At 48.3% G+C, this 20,294-nt stretch overlaps 5 protein-coding genes across 5 annotated transcripts; 1 reads left to right on the top strand and 4 right to left on the bottom strand.

Moving 5' to 3' along the window:
• Window positions 1-43: 43 nt before the first annotated feature.
• METBIDRAFT_43233 (ATP-dependent RNA helicase) lies at window positions 44-6,397 on the bottom strand (the record flags this gene model as incomplete). The annotated part of the gene is made up of 1 exon (XM_018857629.1): window positions 44-6,397. The coding sequence occupies one exon, from the start codon at window positions 6,395-6,397 to the stop codon at window positions 44-46; it is 6,354 nt and encodes a 2,117-aa protein (XP_018711115.1).
• Window positions 6,398-10,216: 3,819 nt separating this feature from the next.
• PDA1 (pyruvate dehydrogenase (acetyl-transferring) subunit E1 alpha) lies at window positions 10,217-11,724 on the bottom strand. Its single transcript, XM_018856087.1, has one exon. It carries the CDS (start codon window positions 11,712-11,714, stop codon window positions 10,515-10,517), a length of 1,200 nt encoding a protein of 399 aa, XP_018711114.1. The 5' UTR covers window positions 11,715-11,724; the 3' UTR covers window positions 10,217-10,514.
• A 2,850-nt stretch (window positions 11,725-14,574) lies between these two features.
• METBIDRAFT_201109 (uncharacterized protein) lies at window positions 14,575-15,184 on the top strand. The gene has a single exon (XM_018854935.1). The coding sequence runs from the start codon at window positions 14,838-14,840 to the stop codon at window positions 15,138-15,140; it is 303 nt and encodes a 100-aa protein (XP_018711113.1). The 5' UTR covers window positions 14,575-14,837; the 3' UTR covers window positions 15,141-15,184.
• PUP3 (proteasome core particle subunit beta 3) lies at window positions 15,185-16,095 on the bottom strand. Its single transcript, XM_018854936.1, has 2 exons — window positions 15,884-16,095; window positions 15,185-15,825 (listed from the first exon to the last, which is right to left on the bottom strand). Exons 1-2 carry the CDS (start codon window positions 15,906-15,908, stop codon window positions 15,230-15,232), a joined length of 621 nt encoding a protein of 206 aa, XP_018711112.1. The 5' UTR covers window positions 15,909-16,095; the 3' UTR covers window positions 15,185-15,229.
• METBIDRAFT_32567 (Arf family guanine nucleotide exchange factor) lies at window positions 15,895-19,406 on the bottom strand. Its single transcript, XM_018856086.1, has one exon. The coding sequence runs from the start codon at window positions 19,271-19,273 to the stop codon at window positions 16,283-16,285; it is 2,991 nt and encodes a 996-aa protein (XP_018711111.1). The 5' UTR covers window positions 19,274-19,406; the 3' UTR covers window positions 15,895-16,282.
• Between the last annotated feature and the right edge of the window lie 888 nt (window positions 19,407-20,294).

Genomic DNA, 20,294 nt, shown 5'->3' with positions numbered 1-20,294 from the left:
GGCTGCTGGTCTTCCATGGTGTTCGCTAGCCCTCGCAGAGAGCTCACTCAACAACATCGATTTCCACAGCCATTTCCTTGTCGGCATCAATGTAGGAATCGCACATACACCACACGGTCAACTTGTGTTTCCCAGGAGTCGGGATAGAAAACTCCACCGCAATGGTTTGTGACTCACGAGGCGCCTGTGTTTTCTTAATTGCATACAACTGGCGTGTCTCGAAGTCTCCAACCACAATCCACCACGTCTCCGTCCTCTTCTCCGGATACCGCGACGAGACAACCTCAAGATCCTCGGGCTCTTCGTCTCTCTCCACAGTGACCAATATGGTTTGAGGCTCATCGGCCTTCACCGTAGAAGACGTGTCAAACTCGTACAGCACATCGATGTTCGGATATTTGTTGACAAACTCCGCCACATCTTGGAGCTGGCGGCCTTCGAGTTGAAGCACCTCGTCGCGCTCGTCGTCCTCGAGCGACATTATGTCGTAGATGGTCTCCACATTGTACTTCTTGCCTCGCTGTAACATGCCCTCATTCACATGAGGAATTTGCCGGAGCGGACTCTCCCGATTCCACATTCCTTGAACGACCATTTGAGACAAGTCCATGGCCTGGAGCGCATTCAAATATCCTTCACTAGAAAGAGTGTCGACACATGCATGCGCCAATTTAAGGACCCGCGGAAGAAGTTTCTTTTGATCGAGAGCCAATTCCGCCGGCAACCTGATTCGGGTGAGATGCGCTTGGACCAACAAGAATGCCTTGACCTGCGACGACATGAAATCTGTGTCGCTAGCCAACTTCAAGGGCACTTGACGGGCAATTTTCGAGAGAACCGCCTCTTCATCTGGCCGCACCGGAACGTCATCGAATTCGGACGCAGAAGTGATCGCCTCGATGATGTTTCGTAATCTAGCCTTGCTGGTCAACTGACCCAATGTTTTCATGGACTGGAACAGTACTGTATAATGGGCTGCAATCATGGCCCCATTCAAAGGCGAAAGACGCTCTTCCTCCTCCTCGTCCGTGCCATCATCAGTGTCATTTTCGTCATCGTTATCTTCGATCTCGACCAAGTCAGCCTTCTCCAAGTCTTCTAAAGTGGTTTCAACCAATTCTGAAAGATATTCCGAGATTCCAATGTGGCTGACATCTGAAAGCCCGTAGAAACTGGGGTTCTGCGTCAAGCGTCGATAGAATAAGGTGTATGTGATCCAGTCGATGCAATCTTGTTTGGTCAGAAAAGTCCTTGCTGCGATCTCTTGCATGAAAACATCCTGGCAACTGAAGTTCAAGTTGCTTTCTACGGGCAATGAATTGCTCAAGAAATGGGAGTAGTATGCGACTTTGGGGCCATATAGGTAAGCCAATACGTTCCCGTTCGCGCAACATCCCACCATGTTCAAAATATCATTGAGAAAATAGTCATTTGCATGATGATCGTCCGCGCTTTGTGAGCCAAAAATAATGACATTATCGGCTTGTGGTGCGTAGTTTGATGTGTTTTTCGTCGCAAGAACAAAACCAACAAGCTTGTTCTCGAGCAACTTTTCAACAATGAGCTGGTCTCTTGCATTCATACCCTCGTAATAAAGACCAATTCCTTTCTCTAAGGCTTGTTGTAGCTGCGCGTCCAGAACTTTGTCCGTCAAAGACTTGATTTCACTTAAGTCTGTCGTAAGAAAGGTTTCTTTCGATTCTAATGCCACGGATACTATATTCATTGCAGTTTTTCTCGTGGGCACGAAGACCAAAGAGGTTTCCGGACACTTGCCTATCACAGCCTCCGAACAGCTCTTCACAAAAGCTTCCAAAAACTGCGGCTCTGTGTAGGGTAGAATTTTGATTTCCTGAACTGGACGGAACCTGGCCATTGGGTCGAAATTGTAAACGTGCGGCTTCTTACAGCCCAACCAATCTGCAATTTCTCGGCCGTATGTCAACGGATGGGATAAACCAACAATTCTAAGTTCACGACCAAGATGAGCTGTCATGAACCTCATTCGGGAAAGGACAGTCTCGTATACGGCGCCTTGAGAGCCACTGCCTACCATGTGTATGTCATCGGCAATCAAGAGGTCTAGCTGCTGCACTGATTTTCTTTGGCGCCAACGACGAGACACTGCATCGAACTGTTCGGGAGTTGCGAGCACCAAGTGGCTCTGTGCTAATACTCTTGCATCCGCAGATAAATCTCCAGTAAGTTTTGCCACAACTTTGGGAGGCTCTGTGAATCTCGCGTATTTCTTGGCCCATACGGTTCGTTGTCTTTCTACTAGCTCTGCAGTGGGCAGAATGTACACCACTCTTTGCTTGTTCTGCCTCCAAGTATTCAAAATTGCCAACTCCGCACAGGCTGTTTTACCAGATCCTTTGGAAAGCCCAATGAATACATTTTCGTTCGTGTTCATAAGGGAGTGGAAACACTGAGATTGGAATTTGTTGAAGTAAGAAAAGGAGAAAGTTTTTTCAAAAGAATCATTTTTCAATGAGCTTGTAGGAACACTTTGCACATCAAGAACTTCCGTTGAGTTATGTGGTACCTTGGGAAGACGCATATCAAACATCTTGATAGGAGCCCTCCATTGAGAGTGGAGCCATTTTTCACTGCTGAAAGCGACAAACATGGCAGGCGGTAAAGGGTCTGGAGTCAGCACAGTGAAATCGACCGCAAAGCCTCTGTTGACCGTTTTTGGTGTGATTTTCACAATTTCGTCGTATAAAATTTGCTCGCCATCACAATCCTCCACAAGCAACAAAAATGACTCAGACGAGCCGTGTATCTTCCAGTTCCACTCCCATTCGGGGTACACATCCACCAGAACCCTGACCATAGTGGGTGAGATAGGCTGGGCCTGGCATTCAACGGATAGTTTGGGAAACTGCCGAAGCAAATCATAAGCAAGCTGACTACTGCCTTTGAAGTTGATTGCCTCAGAAAGCTCGGCTGCACTCAATTGGAAATAGCTCATGAATGGCAAGTGCGACGCTTCAGTTGCTTTTATGACATTTGCTGGTGCAAGGTCACCAAACTGCCTGAAGGGGGAGTTGGTGTTCCACATTCTCCTTTCCACGAATTTACAAAGATCCAAAGTCACCCGAGCAAGCTGGGCCCACTTCTTCTTCAAGCATATTTCGTGAATGGCACGCAACAACCTTCCAGCGGATTGTGTGATGTAGATCATGTCAGCCGTGAGGGCAAACCCCTCAAGTCTTAACCTGGTAATGTAAGCCTGAAGCAAGACGTTTATCTTGGCATGCGGGTCGCTGGGGTTCTCTTTGATGGCGATCGGGCACTTTTCTGAAAGCTTCGAGACCTCTATTTTCTCCTCTTGCCTGACGGGAACGTACTTGAACTCCCCAGAGAAGGAGAATATTTGGAGAACGTCGATTTCCGACATCCAAGGCTTGAGATTGGCATTGTAAACCGCAATCGTTTCATGACCAATGTAAAAGTGGGCGGCCACTCGTCCCAATTCAGAAGCAGCAACTTGTCCGGTTGAGGCGTCATAGTGAGCAAGTTTATGTTGTTGCAAGATCACCAAAGCCGAGTGCACCAAATCAGTCCGCTTCCAAACTAATGCTTCGTCATTCTCGTACTCAGCCCCGACTTGATAAAGCTTGGGTGACTTGAGCATTCGAATGTACAAGTAAGTCTGCGCCAACCACTCAACAGCGTCATTGCGAGAGCGCACCTTGCCAAGCACGATTTCTGCATTTAGGTTATCGGCTAGGCGGCTCATGAATTGGGACTCGATGGGGAGCTGCTGGTTCAAAATGGCCAAGTAGTATTGGAGCTCATCTTGAGCAGTGATGATGACACCTTCTCCCGAGACGTCATAGCGCGGTCTACCAGCACGGCCAAGCATTTGAAGAATATCCTGGGGCGAGAGCTGGACCCAGGAGCCCTTTTCAGGGTTGTACGTTTCTGTTCCTTTGATGATCACAGTGTGCGCCGGCAAGTTGACACCCCACGCTAAGGTGGCAGTCGAAACAAGGACCTGGATATGGCCTTGGGCAAAAAGATCTTCCACCACGCTCCTATCAGCCTTGTTGAGGCCAGCGTGGTGAATGCCAAAGCCGGTGGGGAGTACTTCGGCGAGGTTTCTGTTTTGCGCGTTTTCCCCCTCTTGCTTCAAAATTTCCTGTGTTCCAACGCTCGGGTTGCTCACAGCGACATTGTTATCGGCAGCTTTTTCAGCAAGCCACTTGGCCGTTTTCACGGTGTCTTTGCGGGAGTGGACGAAGATGATGACCTGATGTCCGTTTTTGCGACACTCCACGACTTTCTCGTAGCAGGCCTCATTCATGGCGGCAACCTTCAAAATGGCCTTCTTTTCTTTGATCCCGATGAACTGCTGCTCCAAGGGGCACGGCCGGAACAGCGCGTCGAAGTAGAAGAGCCCCAGCTTCAAGTTGACGCCCAAGAACTGCGCGACGTCCTCATAGTTGGGCAAAGTGGCGGAGAGTCCAACGAGCCGCGTGTCGGGCAGCCGCTTGGCCCTGACTATGATGCTTTCTAGAACGGGCCCTCTGTCGTCGTGCAAGAGGTGGATTTCATCGATGATCAATAGTCTGACGAGCTTGGTATACAGGGCGTCCGTGGCCTTCCTCGTCACCACGTCCCACTTCTCGGGCGTTGTCACGAGAACCTGCGTCTCGGCAATCTCCTTTTGGCTGAGGGACAGATCACCCGTGAGCTCATTCACCACGATGCCATACTCAGCCGAGAGGCGTCTCTGGAATTCGCGCGTTTGCTCCGACACTAGTGCCTTCAAGGGGGCCACGTACACGGCCTTGAAGCCCTTCAAGTCGAGTTTGCCCGTGTCGGGGTTGCGGAAGTTGTGGAGCACTCTTAGCACGGCCAACATGGCCACGTTTGTTTTCCCGGCGCCGGTGGGCGCGCACAAGAGGAGATTGTCGTCGGAAAGAAACGCCGCCGGGTACACCTTTGACTGGATGCGGTTCAACGTCGAGGTCTCAGCCGACGGAAACGCCGGCCGCGCCCACGCGGGCATGTCGCCGATGGCCACCAATTTCTCGCCCGCGTCCTCCAACGACGGCGGCCCTGCAGGCGCAGGCACGCTGATTGTGTCGTAGAGCTTCTTGTTCTGCTGGAAGGAGCCCTTGGGAAGCACGACCTTGGCGGCGGCCATGAGCTGCGGGCCCTGGTCGAAAACAAGACCCTCAAGGTCGACGACTCGCGGTTGCCGCGCGGCGGGGGAGCGGGGGTTTTCCGCGGCCCCGGCGCTGGGCGAGTCCGTGGCCGTCTTCATGCGCTTGGGGTCCTCTGGGCTGGCGGCCGAGAGCCTCCGCTTGCGCGGGGCCTCGCCAAGTTCCGCTAGAAGCTCCGCTGCGCCCGCGGCCCTCAACTCCTCGATGGTCTTGGCCCTGTTGGCGCGCAAGCGGGTCGCCCAGGCAATCCGGTCCCTGTTCTGCACGCAGAACTTGACGAGCTCGAGGTGCTGGTACTGCAAGATGTCCATGAGAGACGCCTCCAAGGCGGCCGCGCCGGCGTCCTTGCTCATGATGGCCTTGGAGATGGCCCTGCATGTATCCACGACGTCCTGGCGGTCCTTGCCGGGCTCCGCTTTCAGAAGCATGCGGAAAAGCAAGTCCTTCGTCACGTCTTTGAGGGCGATGGGAGGCGGCGCCGCGGCGCCGGGTTTGGCCGCAATCGTCACGCCGCTTTCGGGAAGTGCCCGCGGCGGCGCGTCCGCGTCCAAGGCCCCGCCGGCACCCGCGCCGGGGCCGGGGCTCGGCGGGCTCTCGGGCTCCAAAACCGGCGCGGCGCGGTCCTCGTTTTCGTCGTCCTCAAACACCACCGCCACCGCGCCGTCGCCGTTGGCAGAGCCCTCCGCGCCGGCCGCGGCCCCGTGGTCCGTGATCCTGCCTGCAAGCGCCACAAGCAGAGCCGTTTCCATGTCGTCGAGCTTCCGGGATAGGAGCGTCTCGACGCGCCTGCGTTTGTCGCCAACAGAGCTGTCGTCGCTCTTGAGAACCTCCAAGATGGCGTCTGCGGCCAGGAGAATCACGCCGTGCGGCTCGTCGGGAATGAAGCCCCGCACCTCGGCCGTGAGGAGCTCGAAACTGGCCCTGTTGGCGGGGTCCGAGGGACGGTACGAGATCTGCTCCACCGCGAGGTCGCTGTAGTATGCGGCGGCCAGGCCCGGCACGCCGAGGGGGTCCGCGGGGATGGGCGGGCCGAGGGCCGCGGTGCTGCTGCTGTTTTTGGCAGAAGTCAAAGGGGCATTTCCACCGTCTGCCGGTGCCTCGGCCACTCGGCTCCCCATGTCCTTGACGGAGATGAGGCCCGACATGGACCGCGGGTCAAAGGGCGCGTTATCCTCGGAGGCGCGCCGCCGGGGGGCTGGATTCGGTGGTCCAGGCGCCATTTTCACTTTACGGCAGCGGAGATCTTTGTTGGGCAGAAGACGCCTGGCTGAGCCGGTGAGATACGGCAGGCCGCGGTCACGTGCCGCGGTCACGTGGGCGGCGCGCGGCGATGGGTCGTATCTACTGTGCGCGGACTAGTATCATTCAGTATCAGATTTCTCGATTCAAGTATGTACGGTACTTGGGATCCTTAGAACACCACTACTCCCTAAAAACCCTCAAGGCAAAAAAGAGAAGGAAAATAAGAGAAGGAAAATAAGAGAAGGAAAATAAGAGAAGGAAAATAAGAGAAGGAAAAAAGAGAAGGAAAAAAGAGAAGGAAAATAAGAGAAGGAAAAAAGAGAAGGAAAAAAGAGAAGGAAAAAAACTCTCCCTGTACGGAAGTTTTTTTTGCTTTGCCACGTGAGGGTGACTACATGGCGGATACCACGTGACGCTCCCCGGAATGGGATAATCATGGACTTCATCATTCGTCTTTCGTCATTCGTCTCAGTTGATCCCGCCATGACCTTGGGACTTGGATATCGCCATCACTCTCATCGCATATCTCTTGTAGAATCCCAAACATGGGTGGTGTCTCCCGAAAGGCACATACAGTACTGGTTTAGTGGACGTGTCAGCGATGTTATCTTCGGTCCCGACCGTCTTCACTGTGATGTCTCCCCTTTGTACTCTATCGTGGACATGTTTCTCCTTTATATCCACCGTTTTGCTATTGCTGGGGTTGCTTCCTGTTCGATTAACGGACAAAACAACATCCCGGTTGTCTTCAAGTATGGTGGGCACCTTTATTCTATCTAGGCTCAAGTCCTTGCAGAGTGCCTTCAACCATAACACGCCGTGTACTGTGTTACTGAGCGCAACGTATTCTGATGGGTAGGCACTCGTCGTCACCAAGCCTTGTTTCTTGGATTTCCACGCTATCGGCGTTCCATCAATGTAGATGATGTAGCCTGTTCTGGACTTTCGGCCTCCCTCGTTTGCGAAAGATGCATCGCCGAATGCATAAAGTTTGATCTTCTTCTCTAGATAATTGTTCTTTAGTATCTCGATGCCGACACCCTTCGTGTCTCTGAGGTACATTAGCGTTCGTTTCAAATGCGCCAAGTCTAGTGTCGTTGATTTGTGTGTGGTAGAACAAAATTTGCTCACGCCGTACCTTATATCGGGTCGACTGATCCCCGCCAGCCAGTTATAGCTTCCTAGGATCTCCTGGTGCTTCTTCAATTCTTGTTCACTTAGCAAGTCCTCGCACTTCCATCGGTCGTAATCATTGATCGGGGTCCTTTGTTTCTCTGGTAATAAGTGTGTTTCGTGCTTTCTGAGTAAGTTATCGAGTACCTCTTCTGATGTAACTTGTATCCTCCTTCCATTTTTTCAAACTCGGTGCCGCAGAATTCCTTCACATCACCAAGATTCTTGATCTTTATCTTTGCGACGCTTTTCATGTATAGTTTGAATTCTTCATAGTCTTCCTTGTCTTGGAAGCTGATCAATAAGTCATCCACGTATGGTGCGATCTGCATTATTTTTCCTCTTGAGCTCACCTTCGTAAATCGTCCCAGGTCTGATCCGGATCTTTCAAAACCACAGTTTTCAAGCTTCTCTTTGAAAGTCTCAAACCACGCTCGTCCAGCATTCTTGAGTCCATGCAATGCCTTTTCTAGTTTCCGTGCCTTGGTTGGATCAACATTTCTCACATCTTTTGGTGGCCTTACATAGACCGCCTCGTCGAGTAGTAAGTGAAGGTGTGCGCTCAGTACATCCATTTGTTTCGTGGTTAGTCCGAGTTGGACTGCTGCTGTCATGAATAGTCGGATACATTCGGGCAGGGCGACCAGCAGATACGTTTCCTCCGGTCCGATTGTCTGTCAAAACCCCTGAGCCACTAGTCGTGCTTTCACTCGGCCGCTTTCCTTTTTGTTTGTTTCGTCTTCCGTGTGAACGAATCTAGTGCCCATAATAGTGGTGTTCTTTGGTACTTTCATTGGGTCCATTTCCTTGAACGCGGCCATATCTCTGAGTTTTGCCACTTCGTCTATTTCTGCCTTTTCGACTGCATTTCCACACTTTGACACTAGCCTGCGGATTTCGTTCACTTTTGATGTGCTTTATGAATCATGACCGAAGTTGGTCCAGTTTTCATTGTTAGTCCCATTCTCTGAAGGCAGTTGATATATGCGAATTAATCATGGTGTTTGTGAAGAAGTGCAAATACCGGTTTACGGATTTTGTTTCTGTCTCGTAATTTCCGCTTGTCGTTGACGCTTATCGTTTCATTTGTCCCAGGCGGTCGTACTCCGAACGCGCTACCAGTCGGTATATGTTGCGTGAGGCTGGTCATTTGAAACTTCTTCTCCGGAAAGGTCATTTACAAGTGCATGGCAGATACCACGTGACAGTATCTGTGGTATTATTCTGTGGTGTCATTCTGTGGTACTATCTTGTGGTATTATTCTGTGCTAATATCCTGTAGTACTATCCTGTAGAACTATTATGTAATACTTACTGTAGTATTATTCTGTGGTACTATTCCGTGGTACTATCCTAAACTAATATTCTGCTTACTGTAGTCTTATTTTGTGGTATTATCCTGAACTAATATTCTGTAGTACTTCCTATAGTACCATCCTGTAGTACCATCCTGTAGTACTATCCTGTAGTACTATCCTGTGCGACTATCCTGTGCTTATGTCCTGTAGTAATATCCTGTAGTATTATTATGTAGTACAATTCTGTAGTACGTATTATTCTCCAGTACTATCCTATACTACTATCCGGTACTAATATCTTGAACTAATAACCTGTACGACTATCCTGTACGACTATCCTGTACGACTATCCCGTGCTACTACCCAGTACTACTTACTATCCTATATTTCTATTTTGTGTTAATATCCTGTGCTAATATCCTGTACTAGTATACGGTAGTGCTCTCCTATAGTCCATTCTCCAGTACTATTGTACTATCCTATAGCAATATCCTGTCTTATTGCCCAGTACTATCATGTAGTACCGTCCTGTGCTAATATCCTTTTTTTTTTGGTAGATTCATCTGATTAGAGGAGCAAAACTATATAAATAAAAAAGCAGCTACGTACCACATCCCCCCTTCCGTTAGTAAAGGCCTGGACGGTTCTCTTGGCCCGAATCTGTTTACGCATTGGATATTACGTCATAGCGATATCCAGTAGTATTATCATGTAGTACTATCCTGTGCTATTATCCTTTAGTACTATCCTGTGCTATTATCCTATAGTACTATCATGTAGTATCTGTAGTATTACCCTATAGTTCTATCCCGTGCTAAATTCCTTACTACTATCCTGTACTAATATCCTGTAGTGCTATCCTGTAGTATATACACTGTAGTATATCTACTGTAGTGAAGTAGTGAAATGAGATTATACTAAGGATAACGAACTTGATACTTTAAACAAAAATAAGATTAGCCTATATTCCCAAGTTAGTTCTAGACGGAATATATCACCAATTGTAATATTAAGTTCCATACCTATATATTATTCTTGAAAATGAGATACACATAATTCATAATTCTATTACTTGTAACATATTTTTATTTTACTATTGATATAGCCCCTAAAACACTTAATATTAATGTTACACCCGTTATAACTAATAATATAGCATATTCTGTGTAAAATTGTAAACCTACTGTTATTAATTCATTATATGTTACATTTAAGTACTATCCTTTAGTACTATCTTGTACTGATATCCTCTACTAATATCCTGTGCTACTATTCTGTAGTACTATTCTGTGGTACTACCCTGTGGTAGTACCATCCCTATTATTATCCTGTAGTATTATTCTGTAGTAATATCCTGTGGTACTTGCTGTATAACTATCCTATACTACTGTCTTGTAGTACTATCATGTAGTACTATCCGGTACGACTATCCTGTGCTAAGATCCTGTAGTACCATCCTGTGCTATGAGCCCAACTACTATCCTGTGCTACGATCCCGTACTACTATCCTGTGCTACTATCCTTACTACTATCCCGTGCCACTATCCCATACTACTACCCCATACCCCCGTACTACGACCCGTGTGCTATCCGTGTGCTGTATCAGAATACCAACTATATACGCTTAGTAAACGTGGTTGGAGAACGCGTTCTTCTCGAAGTTCCAGGTGTCGTCGGAGATTCTGCCTCTCAACTCGGGGATCTCGGAGCCCTTGACGTACACGTCCTCAAACAAGATCTCCATCTTGGCCTCAGGCGGCGAGTCCTTCTCGGCCTCCGCCACCTGCTCGTCCACGTACTTGCGGGCCTCCTTGTCGTAGGCCTTGATCTCGGCCTCCGTGGCAATGCCCAACTCCAAAAGAGTCGCCTTCAAGCCGGCAATGGGGTCGTTGCGCGACCGCATCTGCTGCACCTCCTCGCGGGTCCTGTAGGTGGTGCCGGGGTCGGACATGGAGTGGCCGCCGTACCGGTAGGTCTCGTACTCCATGACCAAGGGCCCGTTGCCCGACGCACACCAGTCCTTGGCAAACTTGGACGCCTGGTAGCACGCCAAGATGTCCATGCCGTTGACCTTCAAGCCGGGGATGTACTGGCCCCTCTTGTAGTACTCGGTCATGGCCGACGACCGCGACGCGGACGTGCCCATGCCGTAGCGGTTGTTCTCGCACGCAAACACGCAGGGCAAGTCCCACAACTTGGCCATGTTGTACGCCTCGAACACCTGGCCCTGGTTGGACGCGCCGTCGCCGTACAAGGTGAACGTGGCGTTCTTCTCGCCCTTGTACTTGTGCGCAAACGCCAAGCCCGCGCCCAACGGCACCTGCGCACCCACGATTCCGTTGCCGCCATAGAAGCCGGGCGCAAACATGTGCATGGAGCCTCCCTTTCCGTACGACACGCCGGACCTCTTGCCCATCAACTCGCCCAACACGGACTTGACGGACGCGCCCCGCATGAACGCAAAGCCGTGGCACCGGTACGACGTGATCACCGTGTCCTTGGGCGTGATGGCGTATTCGATGCCCACGGCAATGGCCTCCTGGCCCACCGACAAGTGGCAGAAGCCGCGGATCTTCTTGGCCTTGTACAACGCGTCCGCGGCCATCTCCATTCTCCTGACAATGATCATGTCCTTGTACATTTTCAACAAGCTGTCCTTCTCGGTGTCGAAGCTCAAGTCGGGGAGCTGCTCCAAGTTGTAGCCTTCGAAGGAAGACGCCGGCAACTGGATGTTGACCAAGTCGCTGGCAGCACTGGCCAAGCCGCGCTGGGCGCTGGTGGCCAAAACACGGGGCAAGGGGCGGATGGCGCCGTGACGAAGCATTCTATTTTTTATGTTTCTTTTGTTGTCTAGTGGGAGTTCCGCCTGAAAACAAGAAAGAGCAGTTACAAGAAGCCCGAGCAAGCGCACGGTTATCGGAGGGTGTTTTTTGGCGCATCGTGGGTGCGCACCGCGGGACGAAGCGATCCGCCGGAACTATACGTCCGGCGCGCGCGGCGGGTCACGTGACCGCAGGTGGGGCGGTGGCGGATGCAAACTGGCGGCGGCGAGGCCAGGGCCTGGGCGGTGAGGGCCAGAAATGGCCGGCCAGCCCGGTCCAGGGCTGACTGGCGTGAACACGGCACGGGCGCCGGGTCACGTGCGCGGCGGGGTCCTGCATGGCGGGGCTTCTCTATGCGGCAGCCAAGTTCATGTCCCTCCAGGCGCCCTTTCTAGGCTTGTAGTACTGGGCTGGCTCTATACTCACTCATGGAGATCGCTCCTCTATGGAACTCGATGGCACCGTTCTACACAACCCGACCTATTTTTTTAATTTTTTTTTTTTGTTCGAGTGAGCTCAGCATCTGCAAAATGAGCAGTCTAGCCCGTTTCGTTTTGAACGAATCGTTAAACCGTGCTCACCACTACGGGGTGTCTCTGTCCGTTGTCAAGGAAGACCTTGACGCTGACCACGTATTTTTGAACAAATAACACCAACTTAATTTACTAGGTTCTATTGATGTATGTGCCGATTTCTAGGAGGAAAGGGATTTCTGTGATGGAGTCACTGTGCGTAAATGTCGAGATGGTATTATCCTCCAGCTGTGATATCAAAATAAGAATAAAACTACTCATACCATTTCCCACTACAGTCAGTTTTTTTTTTTTTCCTTTTTCCTTATCTTTTTGTTTCAGAAATAAGCACAATACACTGTCTTGGCCAGGCTCTATTGCTTATGGGTTCGGTCCTTTTCTAGTCCCTTTTCTCAAATCGCAGGACGTAGTATTATGGCTTTCCACTGACTCGGCTTCATGGCTTGTGTCTGAAAAAATCAACTTCGGGTGGACTCTAGCGTTTGCTCATTACCCCTCTTCTTATAGTGACCGCCATTTTCGCTGATGTAAAACGGCATCTAGAATTTGTATCTAGGCCTGCCGCAACCATGGAAGACTTCAGAGAACCCAGCCTTCGAGAACGCATAGCTTCCAAGTTTTTGACTATAAGCTCACATTATATGTGATCAAACATCAACCGTGGTATTATTGGAGCCAATTTTGAGCGCATTCAATTCGTTCAAAGTGTCTTTTTCTGTTCATCTTTGAAATGTACTGCTAATATATGAGTACTGCGTTAGGTGAGCACGCTAAATATGCTACTGGCTTATCAAGAGGACAGAGGTTTGCTCCAATTGAAAAATAGCTAACTCCTGAGCTTTCGCCATACGTGAGTTTGGAGCCGTCTCCCTTCTTGATTTATATTGACTGGAACTGCGTGACTGCCCCATTCCGGCAATTTACAAAAAAGGTGTGATTTAATAGATGTGAGGGGTTCAAAACTTGTAACACGAATTTGAAAGAGCTTGCATCATTATAGTATAGCGATCTAACGTATCACTATCGATTTTTAGAGCTCAGCTTGTGTCGCTACCTCACACATAGATTGTGCCACTGGGCTCATATGGAAATCAAGATCCAGGATGAATATCGAATTCCAACGGCTCCTTGTTTTCGGTCTAGGCTCATTGCCCCTATATATCTCCTTTTTCATGCTGGGCCCGTTTATCAGTATTCTCTCTGGATAAAGAAATACTGTATTTTGCTCAGGCGCCAAAGACAACATTGCAATTGCTTCGTGTCACAAATTCTCGCAATAATTTACAGACACTTTCAACAAAGGCACCTTCCGCCAGATGTTGCCAGAGGTGTAAAAACCGTAAATACACATAATTCAATGGATCTAAAGCGAGAAATGCTCCCCCAGCAAATTTTCTAGGAATGTGCTGGAAACCAAGAAAACAGAGGCAACGTCTTCAATAGCGACGATTAGAAGGACATCACTAAGAAGTTTTTCCATGGTTTATCGTATATTCACGATTTGGGGCACGTTCATTGTAATATCAACTTCTGAGACACGTCTGAAATGCGAGAAACACATGCCCCGGAATCTTCAAACATTGAACTGTTGCAACTTGAGCAAAATACCGTTTCTTCTCTCCAAAATGAGCTATTTCGAAGCTCGCTATCCCTGACAAAAATACACACAAGAGCACCACTGTATTTGACGTTACCTCCACGATGCATCACTAAATTCGTCTTCTTAGATCACAGGTCTTTTGTTCATTTTCTTCCTGGTGATTCCAATTGCTTGTTCGACCTGTGTATCTGAAAAGTGCTGGTCTCTTGAAGGCATTACTGAAAACATTCGTATCTTAATCGTTTGTTTCATTGCATCGCTGCAATTAATTTTCCTAGCTTAATTTTTAGACCAACATCTTTGAATGGAAAGTTGCCACAAGATCCCTCAGAAAATCATCATATCAAGCAGATTTCAAACATCCTCTCTCGGTCTTCTGCTAATGCATATGAGGAATTCACTACGGCCTTTCGCACGCTTGCCTCTTAGTTCAGACATCAGAAACAAGCATATTCACATGAAGTAAAATTGCTACAAATTTTCTATGAAACACTTGCCTCACGCAGAATCTGCTCGCATGATGCCCTGGTCTATTTCAAGTCATGTAACTTCTTGTTTAGCTATATTTAAATCCCATTTTGCCATCTTTTTGTGATCTTTTCCACAAGGGTAAAAAATAAAACCACCAATATCTAGGTGTGCATATCTGCCAAGATATGCTGAGGCAACGAAACAAAGAAGCTCACTTCAACATAGCAGTATCACATGGCAATATGTATATATTTCGAGCGGAGGGGCTTTGCCAATGGACTGCAAAACAAGGATAGACTTTACTTTTATTTCCCACCACTCCTCTACTTGATTTCTACCTAATACAACCGCAAATTTCTGCCACTGCTCCGGAGTCGGATCCTGTATGATGGCCCCACCCAGGTCATGATCGTACGTTATAGGCATCTACCACCACAGCTAGAAACGCCACAAGCACCCGGAACATAACTAAAAATATCACCGGTATCTAGAGCATTTCTAGTTAATATCATATATAAAAAATGCATCCTCAGTTAGACAAAAATCGGTTCGACACGTGCGAGAAGTTGATGGACGCCCTTGAAAAGTGCCATCAGAGCGAGTTCTTGAAGCAAGCAATGGGAATGTGCAATTTCGAAAAAGACGAGTTGTCCAAATGCCTACACATGACTAGAGTCGAGGACTCTCGTGAGCGGATCCGTCTCAGCCAGGAAAGACAGAAACTAGTCAAGGAAAAACAAAGGAAGATCGAAGAGGAGAAGTACGGCAAAAACGGATACTTGAAGAAGGTGATCGAGATGGAGGCCAAGAAAAGACAAGAGTAGACGAAATATTTATCTTCCCGGAGGCAGAAAGAAGGTATTTGTTTCGGGGTAGAAGTTTAAATGTATATAGTGATGACCAACAGCAACCCTTAATCTTGGCGAGTCTTCAACACTCTCTTGACGACCTTGTCCTTTGTGACCACGTAAACCACAGCGCCCCATCCAGACAATGCATCTCTATCAACAGCATTCAACAAGGCCTGGCTGATGGTCTCGAAAAGATCCTCGGGTTCCAAGTCGGGCTCGTACAAAGACTCACACATACCGTACAACTGGTCTGAGGCGGTTCCACTCACTATGAAGTCTTTGGCAAAGTCAATACAGCCGATTAAGTCGAACCCGCAGATAAACGGCTTGTTCGTTTTGGACTCCAAGCCGGCCACAATGGGGCCAATAAAGTATGGGCCAAATCTCTTCTCGTACAACGACGAGCTGACCAAATTGGCCAAAGTTTTGGGCTCGATCTCGCGCTCTTCACGCAATTTGTATAAGTTGTGCTTCAATCGGAAATCCTCTTTCAAAGTGAGCACATCGGAGGCCAAGCCCGTCAACCCCAAGAATGTTTTGTCCCCAAACTGGAACACTTTTTCAAAGTTGTTGGCCAAACCCAAGGACTGGTTGCCTAATCTCAAATCACATGCAATGGCTATGCATTCTTTGCCCACCATGGCGACGGCAGAACCTCCTGTGAATTGGTTAGTAACTTGTTTGAATATATGAACTATTCACTATGGCTGACATACCGTTTATGGAGCTTGGGTCAGACATGGAGAAGTGTGAGTATGTGTGTCTGGTATTCTGATGATGCAGTAGTAAGGACAATTGAAATTAAAAGTGATGCCAATAGATTGGGACTCTGTGGGATAGTTGGCTTGTGCTCTATGTCCGAGCGCTTCAGCGAGTGGCGGATTTCTCATAGTGGGTTCGCTGGTCACGTGACGTGTGGTTCACGCGGCTGCAATACACGAATTGATCCTCATGTTGCGCGTGCCATTCAATCTTCTCTTTTTCTATGCCGCTTTTTCCTGCCGGCTACTAAGTCTGCTGTGGTCGCCCTGCTATGGTAGTCATGTAATTAATAGATATACGCATTATGTGGCCTGAGAAGCCCTCGCCGTTTGCAGTAGTCGTCGAGTTGAAAATCACTGTTTGGTCTTTGACATGCTCTCAGCTTCTTCAGTCTCATCCTCCTCTTCAATGGTGTTCGTACTAAAGCTCTTGGTCATTTCTTTTAAGTTGAGATTCTGCTGCTCTCCATTTTCACTGGAAAAAGTAGATCTATCTGCCGAAAGTAACTGGCTCACTGGACTGTTCGGAGGGTACTCGAAATGAGCCAAGCTAAAGGCTTTGGGAGATTTCACCAACGACGGGTTTGTTGTGTTCTCTTCGGAACGATTGACCGAATTGTTCATGCTCTGTTGTGAGCCGCTGCTCCCAGGCATTCCAGGGTGGATCTTGTCGTCGATTAGTTTCTTCATTAAAGCAGGTGAATCCATGAGTCTTTCCAACTCGGCCTTGACTGCTTTGGTCACTTCGGACTCGTACTCCGCGGCCTCCTCTCTGCGCTTAGCGATCTCGATGGCAATTGCCTCTGGCGTCTCCATTTCTGGCAAGCCCAGAATCTCCTCGGCCCAATCTATCATTTGTTCCTGCTGTTCGAGATCAAAGCGCATTTTCAAGCCGTACCCGAGCATTGTAATGTAGGTCTTGTACTTGCTGAATTCAGCCTTGTATTCCTGGGCTCGGTTTTCGTAGTTGGACATGACGAGTTTGTAGTTGGAGGTGTTTGAATATTTGCGGAATTGCTTCATGAAGTGATACTTTTGTCGGTTGAAATCATTAAACAATGTTTTCAAGTTGTTGTAGTACTTCAATGTCTGGGCAAATTGTCTCAGCATACCTTCGTGGTTTGCGTAGCTGGAGCCTATGTTTGATTCCAAACTGCTCAAGTTGCTGAGATATACTCCTTTTGGGAGTGCTTCCCATTTCGATATCAATTTTGTTTTCTTGAATGCCTCGCCAATCAGAATCAAGGCATCGAGGTTGGTCCACCCATATTCTATTGAGGACATACTCTCCTCAAGAGTTGGGACTGCGGTGAGCTTGGACGCCCAAAAGTTGCAAGTGTTGATAAACTCGTTCGCTACCTCCGTTGTCCCCGCTTCAAATAAAAACTTTTTGGGAAGCCTCTTCGAAACTCTTGGAAAGGACAAAGAAAAAATGACTTTTTGCGAGGAAGTTGAGGAAGTTTGGTGGCCAGGAATGCTTCTTTCGAGCTGAGCATAGGTCGAGCATAGGTTGTAGTTTCCAATGTGAGCAGCATTGTTGAGCCAATTGCCGTCTCCGACGTCGTCATCTTCCTCGCCAGCCGCCTTATCAAACTCATAAAACGCATGCTTTCGTTCCACCTTTTTCAATTTATCTTGTTGTTTCTTAACTACTTTTGGGTCAAACGAGTAAAGACGTAACTCTCCTTTAGACACCACAACAAAATACTCTGTAAACTTGTGGCTGAAGACAGGGTTGTTGCTTGTTCCGAGGGTGGCCGCTGTAGCAGTGTCTTTGCCTTTATCCCGCAGAAAGAAGGAGAAGAACCCACTTTTTGCAGCTATTATCGATAAAGCCAGAGATTCCGGGGACGTATTCACTTCTCCCGGACTGGCCAGGTCAGCCATGTCATTATTCAATATCTTCAATTTGAGCAAACCCTCCTTGAGGTAAGGCGCACCCTGTAATTCTAGTTTCAAGTCCAAGGGATCCTGGAAGCCTGCGATATCAAAATCTTCCACTTTGCACTGGTCTGGTTCCGGCTCGTGCCCAAGATTAAGATGGGGCATGTCTCCGAACGAAATCATGGAAAAAGCGTCATCTGGGGAGTATTTGTGGGTCAAGCCAGTGTCCTTGGTGCTGATGGAGACCCGCGAAGAGTGCCTCAACTTTTCTCTTGATTTGTAGTTACGCAACGAATGCACACTTTTATTGTTCGCGTTTTCAGACAAGAGGGCACGCGAGAAACCAAAACGGGAAGCGTTGCCAGGACTATGGCCATTGACATGGGTGTTGGTCATGACGGTTGAGCTCGAAGATCCTGTGGAAATGGCTGATGAAATGCGCTTCATTGCCAAAGACGGGCGCTGCTTGCCGTCAAAGTCCACTGACCAGGTGGAGACGTTGGAAGGCTGTCGAGACAAGTTGACCATCTCGACTGCTCCATTGGCAAACGCCGATGAAGTGGCTGTCTCGTAAGCGTGTTCACTGTGGTTGCTAGAAACAGAAGAGAGGATGGTCTCGGCAACAGAGTACCTGTTGGTGCTTGCGTCTGCCATGGGCTTCTCGGGCCTTTCTCCTTTCTTCAAGTAAAGCTCTCTCTTCGACAAGTCTTCGTAGTAAGTGTTGAGCTCACATTCTATCTGGATTTTTTGCTTCACAGACAAGGCCCGCGATGCCTTCTTGTTCTGCAGGAGAAACGTCGTGAGTGTATTCCGAATGTAATCTGCCTGCGAGAGCTTGGATTTCTTGCCCACCTCAGAGTTGTGCAAGGACGTATTAAGCAAGATCAAGCTGTATAGCACGATGTAGATCTGCTCAAAGTCTTGCGTGCAGAACACGTTCACTGGATGTAGCTTGAGATAGGATTTGGTGAATGCGGAGAGAAGACGGTCTATCTCCTGGGATTCACCTTTTAAGTAGAGCTTCAGACATAACTTTCGGGTGGCCTTAACTAAGCTTGCATCCCAATCAAACAAGCCCATATAGCATTCTCTTATCGCGGTACTATCCGGATCCTGAGCCGCCAAGAACTGCGTGTACTCTTCTGGGCTGATCAGCACGAACTTCTCATTGAATAGCCTCACGGCGATATCTGTAATTTCGCTGGCCGACAACAGTGGTGATGCATCTCGCAGAAGTGCCTTATTGGCGTCATGCTGTGGCTTTTTCGAAGCTGTACTCTCGACAGCCGTCTGAATGGTTGGAGTTGATTCAGTTTTCCCTTCATCAATGCTCCCGGTAGATGAGGTACATTTGGCATCTTTTTCATGAATCCAAGTCTCTGGCGTGTCATGCAGATTTCCATCGGTCTGTAAGCTTTCCAAAGACTTTGTCGGTTGGGATAACTCTGTGTGTTCCGACATTTAAGGAGGTTCTAGATAAGAGTCGATGATGCGCAGCGACTAGAACTGTCTTTGCAAGATAATTGCTATGAGCGCAGGTGGATACCAAGCTGGGAACAAAAGGCCACAACGAATGAGGACCACAAAATACCAGGCTGACACGAAGGATCAGTAGATAAACAAAGAAAAGTTTATCTGATGATGTCCAGTGTGTGTAGACTGCATACATCTAACCGAAGCGCGGTACGGCTCAAAAGAGAAAACTATTTTCTTGGCATATTTCCCCTTCTCCTCAAAAATCACACATCGTTCTTCGGTTTTTTCGCTTCAGTTTGTCACAATAAAAAATGACATAGGTTTTATATGAGGACACAAGTAGTGTTCATCACTGGTTGCCGAGTCTACTTGTGCCCGTGGTTTCTTTATTATGTTTCGGGCGCCTCTGCATCTGAACTTTGTCTGCTACATACAGTATTTGGACTTACGTGCGGTGATATCAACTCAGAGCGTACTTCGGCAATGCGGCGGAATGGAACATGCGAGAGGAAAAGAGGCGCTCTATCGACGGACAAAAAGATATTTATCTACTTTCTCTGCAGAGAAATGCCTACTTCATAAAAAAAAAAAGACATTCAATCCAATCAGTTGTTTGCAATGTACATTAGAACGTGCGGCATCTCATCTTGAAGTCAGTTCTATCCTATTCACTCCAAATACCTCCATGCACACCAAGGCTAATTGCCAAAGCTCTCTGCAGACATGGTGGCACGTAGGTTTCATGAGCAAATCTGATTTGTTCGGTACTGCTCTTTGGATCGGGCTGTTCGCATCCTCTGCTTGTGTGAAGTCGACAATATATGCAAATGCAGGGATGTTTTTAACCGGCTTGCGTTTTCCACTATGGACTCAAATGGGTATACGTTGGTCCGCCGCCTCCCAGCCTCTTTACTTGGTCTTCAGAGCTGCCAAATTTCCTTCCGGCCCTGTGAGTCTTGAAATTAGCAGATATATGCCTCCATATCTGTTTTCAGAATTGGTCTTT

The sequence above is a fragment of the Metschnikowia bicuspidata genome (genome assembly GCF_001664035.1).
Source record: "Metschnikowia bicuspidata var. bicuspidata NRRL YB-4993 chromosome Unknown METBIscaffold_4, whole genome shotgun sequence".
Lineage (NCBI taxonomy): Eukaryota > Fungi > Ascomycota > Pichiomycetes > Serinales > Metschnikowiaceae > Metschnikowia > Metschnikowia bicuspidata.
This window is presented reverse-complemented; position numbering and strand designations above follow the sequence as displayed.

Bases quoted from the DNA above. Each gene is read 5' to 3' on its own strand.
- PUP3 (XM_018854936.1), bottom strand. From the start codon at position 15,908: ATGTCTGACCCAAGCTCCATAAACG. The intron at 15,826-15,883 runs GTATGTCAGCCA...ACCAATTCACAG, and splicing joins TGACCCAAGCTCCATAAACG to GAGGTTCTGCCGTCGCCATG.
- METBIDRAFT_32567 (XM_018856086.1), bottom strand. From the start codon at position 19,273: ATGTCGGAACACACAGAGTTATCCCAACCGACAAAGTCTTTGGAAAGC.
- METBIDRAFT_201109 (XM_018854935.1), top strand. From the start codon at position 14,838: ATGCATCCTCAGTTAGACAAAAATCGGTTCGACACGTGCGAGAAGTTG.
- PDA1 (XM_018856087.1), bottom strand. From the start codon at position 11,714: ATGCTTCGTCACGGCGCCATCCGCCCCTTGCCCCGTGTTTTGGCCACC.